This window comes from Oryx dammah, unplaced genomic scaffold (assembly GCF_014754425.2).
Source record: "Oryx dammah isolate SB20612 unplaced genomic scaffold, SCBI_Odam_1.1 HiC_scaffold_7, whole genome shotgun sequence".
NCBI lineage: Eukaryota > Metazoa > Chordata > Mammalia > Artiodactyla > Bovidae > Oryx > Oryx dammah.
In genome coordinates this window covers 37554367-37573206 of record NW_024070191.1, presented here as the reverse complement: position 1 = coordinate 37573206, position 18840 = coordinate 37554367, and the positions used below count along the sequence as shown (strand labels likewise).

General features: G+C 47.5%; 1 protein-coding gene across 1 annotated transcript in view; it reads right to left on the bottom strand.

The window, feature by feature from the left end:
• The window catches only part of PSD3 (pleckstrin and Sec7 domain containing 3), a 295706-nt gene that overhangs the window by 13515 nt on the left and 263351 nt on the right, over positions 1–18840 (bottom strand). Inside the window, exon 12 of the mRNA XM_040243286.1 lies at positions 11704–11847. Coding sequence (XP_040099220.1) covers positions 11704–11847 — 144 coding nt within the window. The remainder of the gene's footprint in view (positions 1–11703; positions 11848–18840) is intronic.

Genomic DNA, 18840 nt, shown 5'->3' with positions numbered 1-18840 from the left:
ACTTTCAATCTGCTGCTGACGACAAACAAGTAAAATAAGTAAAGTAATAACACTACGTAGGTGTTACACCTTTGCTCTGACAGAAGTGTTTATAACCAGATGGTAAAAAGGGAAGAATAAATAACAAAAATTCATTAATTAACAATGAATGTTTAATTAATACAGTTTCACGTCTCAGAGGAACCACTGCGCAAGAGTGGACACAGCTCCAGATGAACCATGAGACGGGCTGCAGAAAGCGGGTCTGTGGGAAGCGAGCTGGCAGTGATAAGTGCTGTCCTGGGGTCAGGAGGGCACTGATTCGCTTTCCCAGATCCTGGCTAGCGGTCATGATGTGGCCTTTCTGGGGCGTGTCCTTCATGGAACGACAGAGGGAGTCTGAGAATGCCAGGTGACTTGGGGGCAACTGCTGCCTTTGGTCACCTTCTTAAAGGTTTTGTTTTGGTCTCTGTGGATCCTTCTCAGATCAGTTCTTAAAAATCTCAGAGCTACATGCTTCAGCTTCCTTGCTCGGGTGTCTCCGACAGTGTGAGCAGATTTCTCGCAGGACAGCTGTGTAAGCTGGTCCCACTGTCAGAAAACTTGAGATGGGGACTTGACCAAATCCAAGCTCAGGGGCTACTCTCTGCAGAGAAGCACCTGAACACTGTTTCCAAGGCCTTGTCCATTCAGCAAGCTCTTGCCCTTAATTTCCTTCTTAAGATTTGCTCTTCCCATGAAGACTTCCCTGATCACCAAGAGCCAAAGACAATTCAAATGCTAAACAGCTTCTTTCTTTCTTAAAATCAAGTCCTTTCTTCACTTGGAAACCTTACTACATTTTGTGCAATGTTAATTTATTAAGTGGGTCTTCAATCACCTGTAAGAATACTTCTCAAACAGGTGGGAAACATATCCCTTTCACTAGCAGCAAGGCCTACTAGAGGGGAATGAAAAATACAGTGTCTAAGGCCACAAGAGTTCTGGCTTAGGTTAAATGTTAAGTGCTAAGATATATATATATATATATATATACATATATATTATATATGTAACATTATTATTTGAAAAGAAGTTTAACCACATCTACATATGAATGTACATGTATCTGACTGAGCAGTTTCATTTCTCCTGAGCTCTGCATACCATTTTTCATTTCATTTAATATAACACTATCTCCTTCTGACCTCTGATACATGAATACGATAGTAACAGGCTAAATGAAAACTGTGATGGCAATCCTAACTTAGGCACTGCCATCAGCATTCAGACCTCGCTGCTCCAGCAATCAAATCCTGAATACATTTCCTCCTGACATTTCCCTTTCTCATGAAGGCAGGGTAAAAGGCCAGCTTAAGATGAAATGAGAGGAACAGCGATAATGTCATGTACACACAGCAAAACAGTTTCTGCTCCTAGAGCTGCACACTGGAAAACAAAGAAACCAAAACAATTAAAACAAGCCAACAGAACAGGGTGCTGTTGAAGGAACTGATTATTCAAATAAAGGCTCTGCATTCTATAGGACAATGCTGAATGGATTTGCAGGCTTTCTCCCTAACTTGCTGGCTCACCTTCTGCTGTTGCTGCTAAGGCGCTTCAGTCATGTCCGACTCTGTGCGACCCCATAGACAGCAGCCTATCAGGCTCCTCCATCCCTGGGATTCTCCAGGCAAGAACACTGGAGTGGGTTGCCATTTCCTTCTCCAATGCATGAAAGTGAAAAATGAAAGTGAAGTCTCTCAGTCATGTCTGACTCTTCGCGACCCCGTGGACTGCAGCCCACCAGGCTCCTCTGTCCATGAGATTTTCCAGGCAAGAGGACTGGAGTGGGGTGCCATTGCCTTCTCCGGCTCACCTTCTACTACCCACTAATTTAAAGAAGAATACATTCAAAACAGAGCTTTCTGATAAGTTCTTACCTGAAAGTTATGCTAGGACTTACATTTTAAAAAGAAAATTTCAACGTTTTTCCCCTCTGCCATTCCCCTATCAGGCTTCTGCATGCAGTGGTAACCCACTGCCAAGACAGAGCAAATAGGTTGTACAGTTTGTAGTCGTGGTTTTCTGGAAAAACCTAAGGCAGTGTGAATTCTACTGTTTCATTACAATCTGCCTTCTGGCTCGACTGTTCTCTAAATGGACTTTTTGACTTCAATTAAAAACAAAACTAAAATAAAAAGCTTACTTCTAATAATAATATAAGCAGAAGAGGTTAAAAAAAAAAGTTCTAATACAGACAAAAAGCACTGGGGTTGTAGAGAGTGTTTGGGGAGTGTCCTGGTCTCCATCCTAAGGCGCCCGCTCTCTGCCAGCTGACAGGTGAGCCCAGGCCGCTGCCCCCAGAGGCCCTGTCGGCCCCTCAGAGGTGGGGCAACGAGGGCCAAACGGCCACCCTCATCCTATCTCCCCCTCCCAGGACCCCTCCCCAGGCAGGGCATGCAGTCTCCCTGCAGTGCTTCACCTCTGTGAGAAGACAGAAGCGCGTGTCCAGGAGAGCGTCCCCAGTTCCCAAAGCTAACCTGTGAAATGCTGCTGCCTTTCTCTCTCTTCACACTTGGTTTCTCGAGCTCTCGAAACTCTTTCTATAAACCCAGTCTGTATCAGTACCCAGATTTTTTTTCTTAAGCAATTAAACCCCCAAATCCTCAATTTAAAAGTCCACAGAGTTCACTCAGCAAAGAGAACACAATTTGCTTTCTTGGTGGAAAATTTAAGAATCGTCCATTTCCCACCCAGCCGGGGTTTAGTCCTACTGAGCAGCCCAGCACAGGGCTCCTGCCCCAGGGGCGCTGCCGGCCGTGGCCCTGTGTGAGGGCTTTTACAACAGCTGAGTGGGAAATTAACTGGAAGAAGAAAATGGATTCTGCATCCGTGGGATTAACAAAGTTAGGGTAAAAAAAAAAAAAAAATCTGTCCTTTGAAGCACAGAGATGTGAAGTTGAGTTTCTACAAACCTAAGTAACTGAGCTGAAGAAACACTACTTATCTGCATAAGAAGCTAAATTTAACTCCCATGGGATAAAGTGTGTCTCCAAGTTTGTCCTTCGGGACTTCGCATCTAAAACAAAAGTTCAGTCTGCTATGACAGCACTCCTGCATGGGCCACACTCCTCAGCCTTGGTTTCTGTTCTGTTTGTGTCTCCGGCTGTCCGGGGAGTCCCTCAGAAGCGCGCTCGCGGGACTCATCACACTAGCCGGCCTGTCACACCGAGGCTCCCAAAATGGCAATGCCAGTCCTAAGGGGACAGGCTGGTCTTTCTAGGAAAATTTTTAAAGTAGGATCTGAGGAAGTCTGAAGGTAAACCACCTTCCCCATCGACCTCCCAGGACATGTCATCCCTAAATACATTGATGGCTTTTGAGCTTAAAGCCGTTTTGCACCTTCTGCAGGCCCGGTTCAAATGTCCTTCTACCCTCTCCGGCTCCGTGGCCAATGGCGAGCCTGTGGCCGTGGTAAAGTATCTTTGTCCCGTGGAGTCGGAGGACCCAGGGAGGAGTGACCAGGCCTCGGCAGGCCGCTCACTCCCTCCAGCCTCCGGTCCACGTGGGGAGCGAGCGGCAGCGGGAAACTCCTGGGCCTCCCTAAGGAGGGCGGCGCGACTCACGGATGAGGACACAGGACCGCTCCGGGGAGTGGAAGCACATGGAAAGCAGGCGTGGTGACCCGGCCACAGGGAGGCCCGAGGCCGGGCCTGGTGAGGGCGGACACGTCCCGCGCGAGCCCCCACGCGTGCGTCCTGCGCGTGAGCCGAGCCCCCGGGACCGCCGGGCGGACGGGCGCTCCTGCAACAAGCCCGTGCTGGGGAATGGCCCCCAGCCTTCCAGGAAGGGCTGGGCTGACAGTCCTGGTATAAACACAGGCTATTTTTGCATCTGAGTTTTCTCTAATATTTTCAGGAAAACATTTCTGAAAACGTTTGGTTCCATTATAAGTCTACTAATTCTGAACTTAGACCCACCGAAAGGACTGGAGAAGCCTGCTCCCTCCGAGAAGTCCCTGCATCAGACCGGGGACTCAAGCAAACGAGGTTTTAAAACTCTTATGTCAAACGCGTACAGATTATTATAGGCAACAGTAGGAAGAAACCTAATGTAGTTAGAGATAAAGCACTGTGGGTAAAAAGAAAAAAAGAAAAGCATTGTTCGCGCAGGAAAGGGCTAATGGCACCAGCACTCAGCAAAAAGTGACGGACGGGAGGGTCACGTACCGAAGGGTCTAAGCGGAGCAGGAAGTGGGCCGCTCCTGCTTCCGTGAGAACTGCTTTGTGGGGAGACTGACAGGGGTTTCTCTTCTCCCAGGTCCCCTGGTGACAGTGCTCACACCAGAGCCCCACCCAGAAGTAACGATCGAAACAGTAAGACCAGGGCGGACGCAGAGTCTTACGCGAGCCCGACAGCCGGGCCTCTTCGATTATGGGAGAAACCTACGCGCCGCCTGATTCCGGAAGCGCACCTCCGCTCCTGGCTCTTAGACCGCCCGAGCAGGAGCCAGAGAACACCCCCCACGTGGCTTCCTGAGCCCCGAGTGTACAGAGACACTACAATCTGAAGCCTTAGGAAGAAAAAATGTGTCAGACATCGTGATATTTTATATTGATTACATATGGAAATGATAACATTTGGGACATACTGTGTTAAATTGAAAAATCTTTTTACAATGAATTGTTTCTTTTTCTTCTTACATGTGGCTACTAAATACGTAAAATTACATGTGTGGTTTGCATTGTATCTCTATCGGACAGAGATGGTCTAGATCCCCTGAGAGCCCCAAACTGAAATATTCCTGTTTTGTGTTTAATAATGCCCCTAGAGATACCATGAGAGTGAGTTGATCTCACACATTAACTGATGTTAGTACACTGTTGCTTAGATGCTCAGGCGTATCTGACTCTCTGTGGCCCCATGGCCTGCAGCCCGCCAGGTTTCCCCGTCCCTCATCTCTGGGAGTTTGCTCAAACTCATGTCTATTGAGTCGGTGATGCCATCCAGCCATCTTGTCCTCTGTCGCCCCCTTCTCCTCCTGCCCTCAGTCTTCCCCAGCATCAGGGTCAGTATGTTACAGCAAAAAATACAGAGGCAGAAGGGGCCTTAAGGTTAGTTCACCCAGTTTCATCTCATCTTCATAGCCAGAAACCGAGGTCCAGAGAAGGACAAGACTAAAGTGGCCTAACTTCCAGGCCATCCCTTTTCCTCATTTCACTGTTTTATAACTGCAAGCTTTTGTGCCCTTTTCTCGCAGACAGTACCTTTACCCCAAGCAGTGACGCTCCTCAGAGCAGACATTTCAGGCATGAGGACGGATTTAAGGACAGTCACTGCAGGGCCCATGACTGACTCTCTGTTCTGCTTCTCAATCATCTGTTTAAAATGTGATTCAAAGGCTCCCTGTTGCTAAGCTTCTCCTCCCTTCAAAAGCGTGCGTCATCTTTTACAGATGAAAACCCAGAGCTCTGCAGCCCTTGCTCACCGTGCCGTACAAAAAGCAATTCCAAATGGCAAAGCAAAACCCCCGCCTCTGATGTGAACTGGACTTGTATGTCCGGGCAACTGCTGGACTTGGGTCTCTAGCTTTGGACACTTTAACACTTAGTCTTCTACAAGAAAAAGAAAATTCCTAAACTTCCACAAGAAGTCAGTTAACCCGCCACATCTTAGCTTCTCAGATCCATATATAATCACCTTTGTGCTCTTTTCTGTAAAGGAGATGTCACTGAATTTAGGCTAGACTCTGCTTCTGAGACTGAGACTGGCTGCTAATCTCCTAGGAGGGTGGGGAAATTTCCCTTACTTTCACTCTGGAGGAAGCAAGTGATCATGGCTATCTCTGTTGGTTTACAACCAAGTCCACTCACAAATTAGCAGCCAGATCGTCTTGTCTCAGTGACGCATTTCTTGGGGACAGCTGGCAGTGCCCTGAGATAGGTCCTTGCACTCACTGCTCCTGTGAGAGGAGAAGCGGTCCATAATGTGAAAATTACTTATGTGATGTTGACAGATAAAAACTGTGCCATCTGAAGGAACAGAGCTAAGATCACAGTCAGAATCTGTTCAAAAAGAAATACATCAAACCACCCACCCACCCAGCCAACAAATAACCCCACAGGAAGGCTGAGGGCCTACAACCAGAAACGTATGTATATGCACGTCTCTATACGAGCTGTCTTGCGTCTCCTTCATGGCACTATATGGAATGTGCTCTTGTGTTCAAGTACATCAGTTTCAGAAGGAACCATGCCATTTTACATGCCACCAAAAATTAGAAATTCAGAAAAAGATGCAGCATGCCTCAAGAATGTCCTAGATTTTTTTTCGATTTAAAATTTAGAGAGATTTACATGTCTTGTTAGAACGGACATTTGCTGTTGCTAAAATTGCACTTCCAGCCATGTGGTTGGTGTGGGTCCTGCCTGCCTTAAGCCGTAAGCACTTTCTGCTCCAGGCTGAAATTCAGGAGTGAGCACGCGGCTGAATTCCAGCCCATTCAGCAAGGGGCCTTGGTTCTGCACTTGAGCAGAACAAAGCTGAGCCATCAGGGACACGGACTTCTCTTCCTGCTGGACTGGAACCTGGGAACGCATAGACCTGTAAGTACCCATTTTCTAACCATGAAGAGACAGTTGATTCAAAGCCCATATTCAAAGATCTAAGGCACAAAGCACATCCAAGCAACTGCAGCATCTATACAGGAACGGCAAAGTCAACCGCGTTCAGGAGCCAGGCTGACAACACAGATGTGGACCCTGCCAGGCTGAGTATACTGGGGTGGGGGGAGGACCCTGCTGATCCTCCCTAAACGCATTCAAATCTCAGCACCAACAAATCCAGCACTGCGAGGGCCAAAGACGATGTTCCAGCCTTAGGTCTGCTGGCTTGTGAAGTGCCCTGTGCTGCCTGCCAGGTCTCCATGGCACCACAGTGAATGCAGGAGCTGCTGGGAGCCTGCCCTCAGCACTCGCTCCTCAGTCAGCCTCTGACAGCCCAGTTCAAGAAGCCCAGCCCTTCTAATAGGTTTGAACCACTAGAGTTGCACTTTCTCTACCCACATGTAAGAGTTATTAATAACTTATGCCACTGAAAACATCTTAACTGTCGATTGAAAAACATCCTGGAGCAAACAGTATCTTCACTTCAACTGCGAAGAAACAAAAAGCCAAATTTCTGGGGCCAAGTTCAGTGCTGGCAAGGGAACTGCTGTATCAGGGCTGTTCCTTTATGGGCCGAGGGGCATCAGGCAGAGCCCAGGCTCCTGTGCTTCGAGCGGCTGGAGCTTTGTAAGTTTTTATGTGACAAACACCACCCACCTGTCCCACATCCTGATAAATTTCCAAATGTACCAGAAACACGGAGATTGATTCAACATTTTTAAGTGAAAAGGGAACTGAATAGAGTAGAAATAAGTCAAAAGGAAGTGGAGCTATTTCTGATATTTATTTTTTGAAAACTGGGAAATGACAGTGAGTTTCTTACATAGACTTGTGATGCCTAACAACTCTGTCAAAGGTGAGATTAGACTCCACATGAACCCTTGTAAGCAATCAATAGCCACAACTCTGGGGAACCAATTCAATCGAGAACAAAGCAATGCCACCCCCCCAACCCCAACTTCCCATTGCATAGGCAGTAAAGAGAGAGACACAAACTTGGTTAACTACAGGCTTTCTGAGCGGAGTTTGCTGCCTTCAGGAATAGTGCGCTGTCTTCTTACAGGCTAAGGCTGAAGTTGATCTAAGTCTCCTTGTTCTTTGCAGACTTTTTATAGACTTCAAAAATAAACAGGGCTTTCCTGGTGGCTCAGTGGTAAAGAATCCACCTGCCAATGCAGGAGACGTGGGTTCTATCCCTGGTCCAGGGAGATCCCACATGCCGAGGAGCAACTAAGCTCGTGTGCCACAACTCCTGAGCCCGTGCCTAGGGCCCGGGAGGCACGACTCCTGAGCCAAGGTCTCACCACTAATGAAGCCCGCGTGCCCTAGAGCCCGTGCTTCCCGATGAGAGAAGCCCCTGTAATGAGACGACCGGGCATTGAAACTGGAGAGGCGCCCCGGGTCGCTGCCACTAGAGAAAAGCCCGTGCATTGCCATGAAGACCCAGGACAGCCCAAAATAAGTAGACAATGTAATTCAGTAAAGTTCAACTCCAAACAAACAAGCAAAACCACCCCTGAACCTTCTTATTTACGAGTTTCTAATTATTTACTGTCAGTCAGGGTTAAGAGAATTTCTAAGTGCTGCCAATTTGGCCCACCTGAAGAACTGTTTGCACTCAGAGCAACCTGGGATATAAACAACTGAAATGCATCCAGTTAGAAACAATCATGTTACCACCAAGAGCTTAATATTCTAACAGAATGAAGGTGCTTTTCTTACCAAGGTGTGAAAGTTACAGGAGCTGCTCTGAGACCGCAGGGAGTCCCTACCACAAGAGCAGGTGAGACAGCGGGCCTGGCTGGGGCTCCTCCCTGGAGACAGGGACATCGGTGGGACTCAAGATGCCCTCCGGTCCCTGCCTGTCTGGGGTCCCAGGGAACTGCAGACACTGCTGTCTGTTTATCACTTTTGTTTTCAGGGGAGCTACTAAGCTTTCCTCTGATGTTGCCTTATTCCATTCACTAACTCAACAAATATGTATAAGCACTCGGTCCATCTCCTAGAAGCTGAGGAAAGAACAATGAACAAATACACAGGAAGGCCCCTGACGTTCACACACCCTCACCCCTACCCGGCGGGGATGGTCCGTCACGCTCAGAAACCCCATCTGGGGAACAGGGCAGCCTGTGGGGGAAGCCTGGATGCTCTGAGGGCATCGCTGCAGGTACGTGCACAAGACGAAGCCTGTGGCTGAAACAGGAGCAGAGTGGACCCCACGAGATACACGACTTCAACTTTCAGTTACCGAAAAGTAACGGTTCACTTAAAAAAAAGAGACCATTTCACAAAAACCTTTTTAGATAACCTCTAAGAAGCGAGGGGACCATCCGCCTTTCTGGTACACAGGTCAGTGAGGCTTGACAGGCACTTCAACATGCCCGACGTGTTACCATATGGGGAGATGTTCATGAGCCAAAGTCCTGGAATGCAACCTTCGCGCTCCTTGATATGACGATTTGATGAAAGCAAGACTTACCACACAAAGGCTGGTCTAAAGCTCATGTCAGAAAATGGAAATGCTGGCTTTGGCTGGGTTACATTTTTGGAAAAGGGCTCCAACAGGAGGTTCAAAGCAGGGGGAGCGTCTAGCAGGGGCGACCCTTCCTTGGTCCTGTGGCCACCCCAGCCTCCTGGGTGCAGACTCGCAGCCTTGAAGCCAAGAGCTCAGGGTGAGGTGCTGCAGGCCGGCAGCAGGGGCCTGAGGAGCTGGGAAATTAATCAGCACGTGTGAAACTAACAGGCTGGCAGCTGAAAGCCACTCAAGAGGTGTGAGGAACTGTGATAGTTTTCTGAGGACTCCCATTTCCCAAGAACGAACAGGTGTGGACAAAGATGAGCCGCTTAGTAAATTTGTTTTTTTTAAAGTATTGTTTCAAGAAGTCTTTGGCTGGGAAGGCTTCCAAAGTCTTAGCTAATAAGCTTTCATCTTTAACAAAAGGAAGATTTTTCTTCATCTGGACAGAGCAAGGACTTGCTTAACCATGAAGAAACCTGGTACATGGATCTTCACGGCAACAAATGCCACATTTTATAACTCCGAAATCTGAGACTTTTAAAAGCTTCCATGAAACCCTGTCCAATTCAACGAGCGAGCACAGGGCAGAGATGTGAAGAGGACCTGAGACCCCCTGCTCTCGAGGGCTCACAGTCTCAGGGAGCATATGCTGTGGGACTGGCCACAGATGCAGAGACCCTGAAACCACCCCAACAGGAGGCCCCTAGCAGGACGGGGGCCGGCAGGCTGAGAGCTTTTCACAGGAGGGGTCTGGGCTGCACCCTGAAAGACAAACAGGACTCTCAGAAATGAGAGGAGGGAAGAGCAGCTGGGGCAGAATGAAGCACCTGGTGGCTCAAAAGGTAAAGGATCTGCCTGCAGCTCAGGAGACCGGGGCTCAGCCCCTGGGTCGGGAAGACCCCCTGGAGAAGGAAACGGCAGCCACGCCAGTATTCTGGCCTGGAGAATCCCATGGACAGAGGAGCCTGGCGGGCTACAGTCCATGGGGTCTCAAAGAGAAGGACAGGACTGAGCAGCTCACTTTCTTTTTTTCTTTTCAAAGTAGATGAACAAAGGCATAACAGCGAGTTTGGAGAGGGCAAAGTAGCAGAAAAATGACTGATTTCATGGAGGTCGTGGTGGGAAGACCTGTGTTGTGGATGGACAGAAGGAACCCAGATCCTCTCAGATTAAGGACTGGACTTTATTTGAAGGTAAATTGTTGGGGTAGGGGAAGGGGAAAACCAAGGGCAGTAGTTGACAGAAGCATGCCTTAGGAAACCGCCAGGAGTGTGTAGGATGGGCTGAAGACAGAAGCACCGCCGGGTTCAGGAGTGGTGAAAACCGTGGGCCCTGGGCAGAGGGGGCCGAAAGGCAAAGCTGAGAGGGGGCGGGAGAGGCGGGAGAGGCGGCAGCGCTGGGCGCTGGGCGCTGGTGTCTGAGTAGGTCTGGGGCGGTGGGTCAGGGCGAGAGTGCTCAGATGATGCTGTGTTTCAAGCCCAAGGAAGAAGCATGACTGCAAGATGGGAAAGAAGATGAATATGAATAGACCAGATCTACAAAGCAAAAGAAGAGCTAAAGACAGATTCAACACACTCCGCAGAAAAAAATTATGTAAAAATTAAAAGATAACTGTTCTTTATTTTGAACTAAGCCCATGTACTTAGCCTCAAGGATCCTTTCAGTGTCTTCAAGTGGCAGCTGATGGGGTAGTCACAGTTAAAACATAACCCTGACACTCAACTGGGGAGAAAGTGCAGCTGAAGGTGTGTACATGCTAAGTCACTTCAGTCAGGTCTTTGTGTAGCCAGCCAGGCTCCTCTGTCCATGCGGTTCTCCAGGCAAGAATACTGGAGTGGGTTGCCTCGCCCTCCTCCAGGGGGTCTTCCTGATCAGATTGAAACTGCGTCTCTTATGTCTCCTGCAGGAGCAGGCAGGTTCTTTACCACTAGCGCCACCTGGGAAGCCCCTTAGCCAAAGGTAACATTTACTGCTCACAGTGCTTTCAACTCGCTTTTACATTTTCTGTCTTTCCAGATTGCGCGGACCCTCCCCATTCCGTTTAGCGGCCACACGTGCTGGCGTACTGACTGTGCTGCGACTTGGTTCCCCAGCCTCCGCGCAAAGGGCCGGAGCAGCAGAGAGCTGCCTCCGTTGCCTAGCAGCCAGAGCGCTCACAGAAGACGCGCCACGGCCCCCCGCAGCTCGTTTCTTCCGCGGTACTTTTTCTGACTCAGACTCTGCTGGAAGAGGTGCAGAAATAAAGAAAGCGGCTGCCCACCCCGGCATGTCCATCGACTGCTGTTTTTTTTTTTTTTTGTCTCACAGCCAGCACATGCTATTCCAACCAGCAGGCGATTTGCTTTTTAAGCATAAAAACTGACAGTTATTCTTTGATGCTTAAATAGAACCATGAACAGGAGGGGCCACCGTGTCCGAGACCCGCCCGGAGCTCCGGGAGAGGGACGGTCAAGGTGCGTTGCTCACAGATACGGTAGCTATTTTTAAAAAAAACTGCCTCCTGGAAGCACTGTAAGACGGCTCAGGTGACAGGCATTGTGACATTTAGGCTCAACACACCTCAAACTCCAGATAGTGGTCTTTGAGCTTGTACTCGTCCACCTCCTTGGCTTTAACCTTCTTGTCCGGTGGGTAGGAGCGGTGTTCCGCCAGCTCCGTGGTGATCTGCCTCAGCTTGCTCTCGTGAGATTTCAGCTGTTCCTCCTGCAGGGGAGCATTAAGGCGTTGAGCATGCAGAAAATGAAATCAGTAAACAGTTGCAGTGCAGTTTTAAAAGACCCCTCATGATGAATGAATTTCATTCATCCAACGTGCCTCTGCTGCCACGTTCCACCAGCTTCCTCAGCCAGGGTCCACGTGCACCTTCTGTCCACTGAAAAAGATAGTCATAACCTAAAAGCTGAGAATTGGTGGGAATTTTTAGGACTCCAAGCCCAGGAGACAGCATCTTAAGGGACCCTGAGAGAACTGCTCCGAGGAGGTCAGGGGAGGAGACAGGTCATATACCAGTTTTGCAACAAAGGACAGGTAGTCTTATCATCAAAAGATTACTCTTAAAGGAAACCAGATATCTCAAGTTAAGGAATTTAGCACTTTTCTAGGTATGGGAAGATGCGAGAGTCTCCGCCCACTGACATCATTTCTTTCATTGTATCTCAGCTATCCTGGGCCAAGATCCTGTGTTTTTCACATCCTGAGCTAACCCTGGGCTCCCTGTAGGGAGTGGCTGTCGTCTGATGGCTGTTAGATCACAGGCATTCTTCTCTTTCCCGAGTATCCTTAGGCTCACCTTGGATGGCTGATGACTGTGACAACCTTGTTTACTGACAGGGCAGGAAATATTTCATCTCTCACTTGGAAAAATGGTATTCAGGGCCAAGGCCAGCCTCCCCAGCCAGGCCCCTGGTCTCCCGAGAGAGACTCCAACAGGCGCGGCACGGAGCACCGGTGCTAAGCGGCCACACGATTGGACTTCTCCACGCCATGACCTCAGCAGGGCCGTCCTGTCACTATGGGTGAAGACTTACTCCAATATTTTCCTTTTTGAGACAAGCAATGCCTTCAAGAATAATTTTCTGAAGGCTGTTATTCTGAAAACTGTAGTAACCTATGCTTTTCCCTCCCAAACAGTAGAGGTTCTGACGGGACTCAACTACAAATTTACTGAGGCACATTTAACTTGTTTTCCGGTTTCTATGGGCCATTATAAACGACGCTCCATCCTTATAAATGTGACCCAGGGAATATGGGCAAGGCGTTCCTATAGCATACAGGCACATCTCGCTTTATTGCACTTCGCAGATAATGTGTTTTTTCCAAACAGAAGGTTTGTGGAAACCTTGTGTGGAGCAAGTCTACTGATGCCAGCTCTCTAACATTGCTTACTTTGGGTCTCTGTGCCACATTTGGTACCTCTCAAAAAATTTCAGACCTGTTCTTTATAATTACTTTGTTACAGTGGTCTGAGATCAGTGATCCTTGCTGATACCACTACAGCTTCATGGAAGCCTCGGATGATGAGGGTTAATACTGAGCAATAAAACATTTCTTCATTAAGGGAGATACATTGTTTTTCTGGACACGATGCTATTACACACTTAATAGGCTGGGGTATAGGGTAAGCATAACCATTCTATGCACTGAGAAACCAAACAAGTGTGTGCCTTGCTTTATGGAGACATTTATTTTATTGCAATGGTCTGAAACCAAATCAAGAATGTCTCTGAAATGTGTGGTCACCAGGAGGTGGAGTTTCTGGGCTTTAGAACATGCACATCTTTAATATAACGCTAAACTGTTTCTCAGGGGTTCCCACCAGCTTACTTTTCCACAGAAGGCTTGACCATTCCCATTGTCCTACACCCTTGCCAAAACTTGATGTGACATCAAACTAGCAAATTGTTGCCAATTTCATGGGTATAAAATGATTTGACTTTACATTTTCCTGATTACAAGTAAGGACGAACACTTACAGGACTTCCTCTTCTGTGGTCTGGCTGCTGAAATACTGGACCCATTTTTCTATTGAGTCCAGATTTGTAAAGGATAGTGATTTGTAGTTTATAGCTTATAGTGGATAGTTTGGGTGGTGGTGGTGGTTTAGGTGCTAAGTCCAGTCTGACTCTTTGTGACCCCATGGCTCCGCTGTCCATGGGATTCTCCAGGCAAGAATACTGGTTTGCCATGCGTTGCCATTTCCTACTCTGGGGGATCTTCCCAACCGAGGAATCAAACCCTGGTCTCCGGTATTGCAGGCAGATTCTTTACTGACTGAGCTACAAGGGAAGCCAGTGTATAATTTATTCCCAGTCAAATAAATGTCAAATCAATGTGCAGTGCTTTATTCCAACTTCACGAAGGCTTCATGAAGAATCAAGGAAATAATCTCAAAATAACAATATTTAAAAATCACCTCTTGCCAATGATGCAAAACCTAGACAGAATCACGGGGAAATATCAGTCAAATCCATATTAAGAGACTTTCTATAAAATAAATGGCTTGTAATCTTTATTTATTTTTTTTGCTTGTAATCTTTAAAAATGTCAAGATCATTAAAGTCAAGGGGAAAACAGAAAAGAAAATTATACTCCTTAAATCTTATTTTAACTAATGAAATAAAAAAGTTCCAAGTGGCTCTTATGGGCATAGATAGGCACAGACTGCAAATTACCCAAGGTTAGAATCCCACAACAGAGGGATTTTCCTGATAAAAACAGATGTAAAAACAGAGAAGCAGGAAGGCAACAGCCCAAGATGCAGCGTGTTCCCAGCCTCACACGGATGGTTATATCTGTAATATCCACAGGGAAGACAGACCAGTAGGAACCTCCCTGTTTTCTTCCCTTTTATCTTTGCCCTTGCAATCCATTAGGGGAGCGGGCAGGCCACTCTCATGGGACAACACTGATGAAAGGGATTTCACAGAACGCAGAAACACACCAGACAAGGTTCAACAAAAAGGAACAGAGAGTGAACGGCAGGCACCTGTTGAAACTGTTTCATATTAGGAAGTCCGACTTAAATATTGGCATTAAATAAAGGGTGCAGGAAAAACTACTGCTATCTGTCAACAGATGTACATTGGTAGTACTTTTGATCGCACATACAATGAAGTTTTATCCAAAAGGCAAGTTTCAAATGACGTCACTTAATATTGAATTTTTTCCTACTTCTATAGTAGTTTGACTTTGAAGCAAATTTCATATTTTCCTTTAAAACATCAAACTCTAATCTCATGAAGAGACATCTTAGCTGATGAGGTGATGAGCACAGGTGACCGAGCTGCTCATGACCTTGCAGTGAGTCCAGGGCTGAGGTAGGGCCAAAGCCTCCCCTTTTAGGCTCGGCTGGACGGTTCCGCCGTCAGCCAGGCACAAGTCAGCTCTGCATCCTTTTATATCAAGCACAAGGCTCAGGGAGGGGAGGGAAGCTTGAGGTGGACACAGTTGTCCAGCTGCACACCTCTAGGCGACAGGCACTGTGTGTGTGTATGTGTGTGTGTGTGGGGGGGGGCATGCATGCACATGCGCTCAGTCCTATCTGACTCTCTGTGACCCCATGGACTGTAGCCCGCCAGGCTCCTCTGTCCATGGGATTCTCCAGGCAAGAACACTGGAGTGGGTTGCCATGCCCTCCTCCAGGGGGTCTTCCCGGCCCAGGGACTGAATCTGCGTCTCTTGTGTCTCCTGCACTGTGCTCAGTGCCTTTTTCGCTGTGGAATACACAATCCCAGGAACTCGATAGTGAAAGAGACCCTGGCCTTCATCACCCCTCTAACCTCTTCCTCTTGGAAGCTGTGGAGATCCAAAAAGATCAAGTCCTTGCTGGAGGCCCCAGGGGTAAAGGCAGAGGAGCAGCAGCCCCATTCTCCCAACTCTGAGCCTCTAGACAACTGTTTAAAACCCAAAGAGCTGCTGAAAACATGAGCTTCAAAACTGTCTGCTCCCTCCTGGATCAGCACTGACCTCAGCTGTCAAGGCTGTCAGTAAACTCATCTGTCCTCATCTGCCTTCTCTCTCACAGCTCCCAGACACCCAGGTGTTAACCCAGATCCTTTCTCCAAATTCCATTCAAACCCAGAATCCCCATATGTCGCAGCCTCTTCCACTTTTCTATCTATAGCACTTAAATGTCCACGTGTGTGCATGCTAAGTCCCTTCAGTCGTGTCCAACTCTTTGTTACCCCTTGGACTGTGACCCACCAGGCTCCTCTGTCCATGGAGATTCTCCAGGCAAGAATACTGCAGTGGGTTGCCATGCCCTCCTCCAGGGGATCTCCCTGACCCAGGGATTGAACCTGTGTCTCCTGTGGGTCCTGCATTGCAGGCGGATTCTTTACCACTGAACCAGTGGAGAAGCCCTAAATATCCACACCACATGCTTATTAACAAAATATACCCAAACCTCTAACTTTTATCTTCCTTACTGATTACAAGCTCTCTGAAGTCAGAGAGAGGTCATTTCCCCTTCTCTCAGCTCCTGGGGGTCTAGTACGGTGCTGGGCGGGGGGGAGAGCAAGAGGCATGGTTCTGGCTTGTAGAAGTCACCTAACCAACATCCAGCACCTAGGAGCTGAGGATGAGTCTTAGCTCTTTTTATAATGTCCACACACCACTCAAGGCACCTGACATTTGGTCCCCTTTGGAAACAAGAGCTGAACAAATGGACCTTTTTTTTTTTTTTAAGGGCGAAGGTAGAGAGGGAGACCTCAGACTGTTTGCTTGTGCTGTTTTAAAGTAGACACGATTTAGGAGATAATGGCATTTCTAGGAATCTGCCCGGCAATTAACGATTCAAATTGCTAAATGCTGCAGCTTCATCAAACCTGAGCTGCAGGAATTTAGATTAAAGAACACCTGCCTTCAAAGTGGTCCAAAGGGACAACTGCTGAAAGCCCCATCAGAAAGATTTTGTTTCACTGTTTCACTTTTAAGTGGGGTTTTAAAGACCTTAAGGAGTGTTTACTGAGCTTCAGCATAATAAGCTAATTGTTTGATTGAGGACTTGGTATATGTTACATTGTTGTTGTTGTTTTAGGCCTTAAGTTGTATCAGACTTTGCAACCCCAGGGATGGTAGCTAGCCAGGCTCCTTTAACCATGGCATTTCCAGGCAAGAATACTGGAATGGGCTGCCATCTCCTACTCCAGGGGATCTTCCTGACGCAGGGATCAAACCTGCACCTCCTGGCAGGTGGATTCTTTACTACTGAACCACAGAGGAAGCCCACCCATATGTTACATACAGCTCTCTAATAAATGAATATGACAGCTGTCTATTCTGAAAAGGTGTGGAACATTGCAGTCCAAGTTCGTGCCAAGGGGTCTAGACTGTGTCTTGTTGCTAACAGTGAGCCAGTTTTGGCTGCATGACACCGAAGGAATCCTATTTTAGCCAGCACTGTGCAGGATGGATTGGAGAGAAACAAGAGTTGGACAAGAGGGACCTCAACCGGTTCTAGGAACAGGCTGCCAGAGCTCTCCAAAGCGGGGTGTGTGCACCCCAGGCAAGGTGACCTGCTGGGGAGAAATTTTTTAAATGAGCATTGAGGCATAATTCACACTTTACCATACAAAGCTCCCATGTGAAATGTACAATTTAGAGCTCTTAAATATATTCCCAGGGCTGTGAAACCACTGCATTTAATTTTATGACATTTTAGTTCCCCTAAAAGGAACCTTTTGGAATGGAATCACATGACAGGCTCTTTTTGTGGCTGGCTTTTCACATAGCATGGTTCCCAAGGCTCATCCACACTGGGGTGTCAGCACTGCATTCTTTAACGGCTGAATCAAGCCCCGTTGTGTGGCTATGTAACGTCTCATTCATCCGAGCATCAGCCGGTGCCCATGTCCATCTTAGGTTGTTAGGAACAATACTGCTGTGAATAGTCGTGTAGAAGTTTTTATGTGAGTGCACGTTTACATTCTCTTTTTATCAGAGTTGGAGCGAAACTGCTATTAAACACGTCTATATTTAATCATTTGATAAACCACCAGTGTTTTACATTCCTAGCAGTAATATATGAGAGTTGCAGTTTCTCCATAACCTCGCCACTACATTACTTTTCATAAAAAATTTAAGGATGTATGGCCATCCTAATGGTAGCTCATGATTCTGATTTGTGTTCCCCTGATGACTAATGCAATACCAGACCCCCTGACCTGCCTCCTGAGAAATCTGTGTGCAGGTCAGGAAGCAGCAGTTAGAACTGGACATGGAACAACAGACTGGTTCCAAATAGGAAAAGGAGGACATCAAGGCTGTATATTGTCACCCTGCTTATTTAACTTATATGCAGAGTACATCATGAGACACGCTGGGCTGGAAGAAACACAAGCTGGAATCAAGATTGCCGGGAGAAATATCAATAACCTCAGATATGCAGATGACACCACCCTTACGGCAGAAAGTGAAGAGGAGCTAAAAAGCCTCTTGATGAAAGTGAAAGTAGAGAGTGAAAACGTTGGCCTAAAGCTCAACATTCAGAAAACGAAGATCATGGCATCTGGTCCCATCACTTCATGGGAAATAGATGGGGAAACAGTGGAAACAGTGTCGGACTTTATTTTTTGGGGCTCCAAAATCACTGCAGATGATGACTGCAGCCATGAAATTAAAAGACACTTACTCCTTGGAAGAAAAGTTATGGCCAACCTAGATAGTATATTCAAAAGCAGAGACATTACTTCGCCAACTAAGGTCCATCTAGTCAAGGCTATGGTTTTTCCTGTGGTCATGTATGGATGTGAGAGTTGGACTGTGAACAAGGCTGAGCACCGAAGAATTGATGCACTTGAACTGTGGTGCTGGAGAAGACTCTTGAGAGTCCCTTGGACTGCAAGGAGATCCAACCAGTCCATTCTGAAGGAGATCAGCCCTGGGATTTCTTTGGAAGGAATGATGCTAAAGCTGAAACTCCAGTACTTTGGCCACCTCATGTGAAGAGTTGACTCCTTGGAAAAAGACTCTGATGCTGGGAGGGATTGGGGGCAGGAGGAGAAGGGGACGACAGAGGATGAGATGGCTGGATGGCATCACTGACTTGATGGACGTGAGTCTGAGTGAACTCCGGGAGTTGGTGATGGATGGGGAGGCCTGGCGTGCTGTGATTCATGGGGTCGCAAAGAGTCGGACACGACTGAGCGACTGAACTGAACTGAACTGAACTGATGACTAATGCTGTTCAGCACTTCT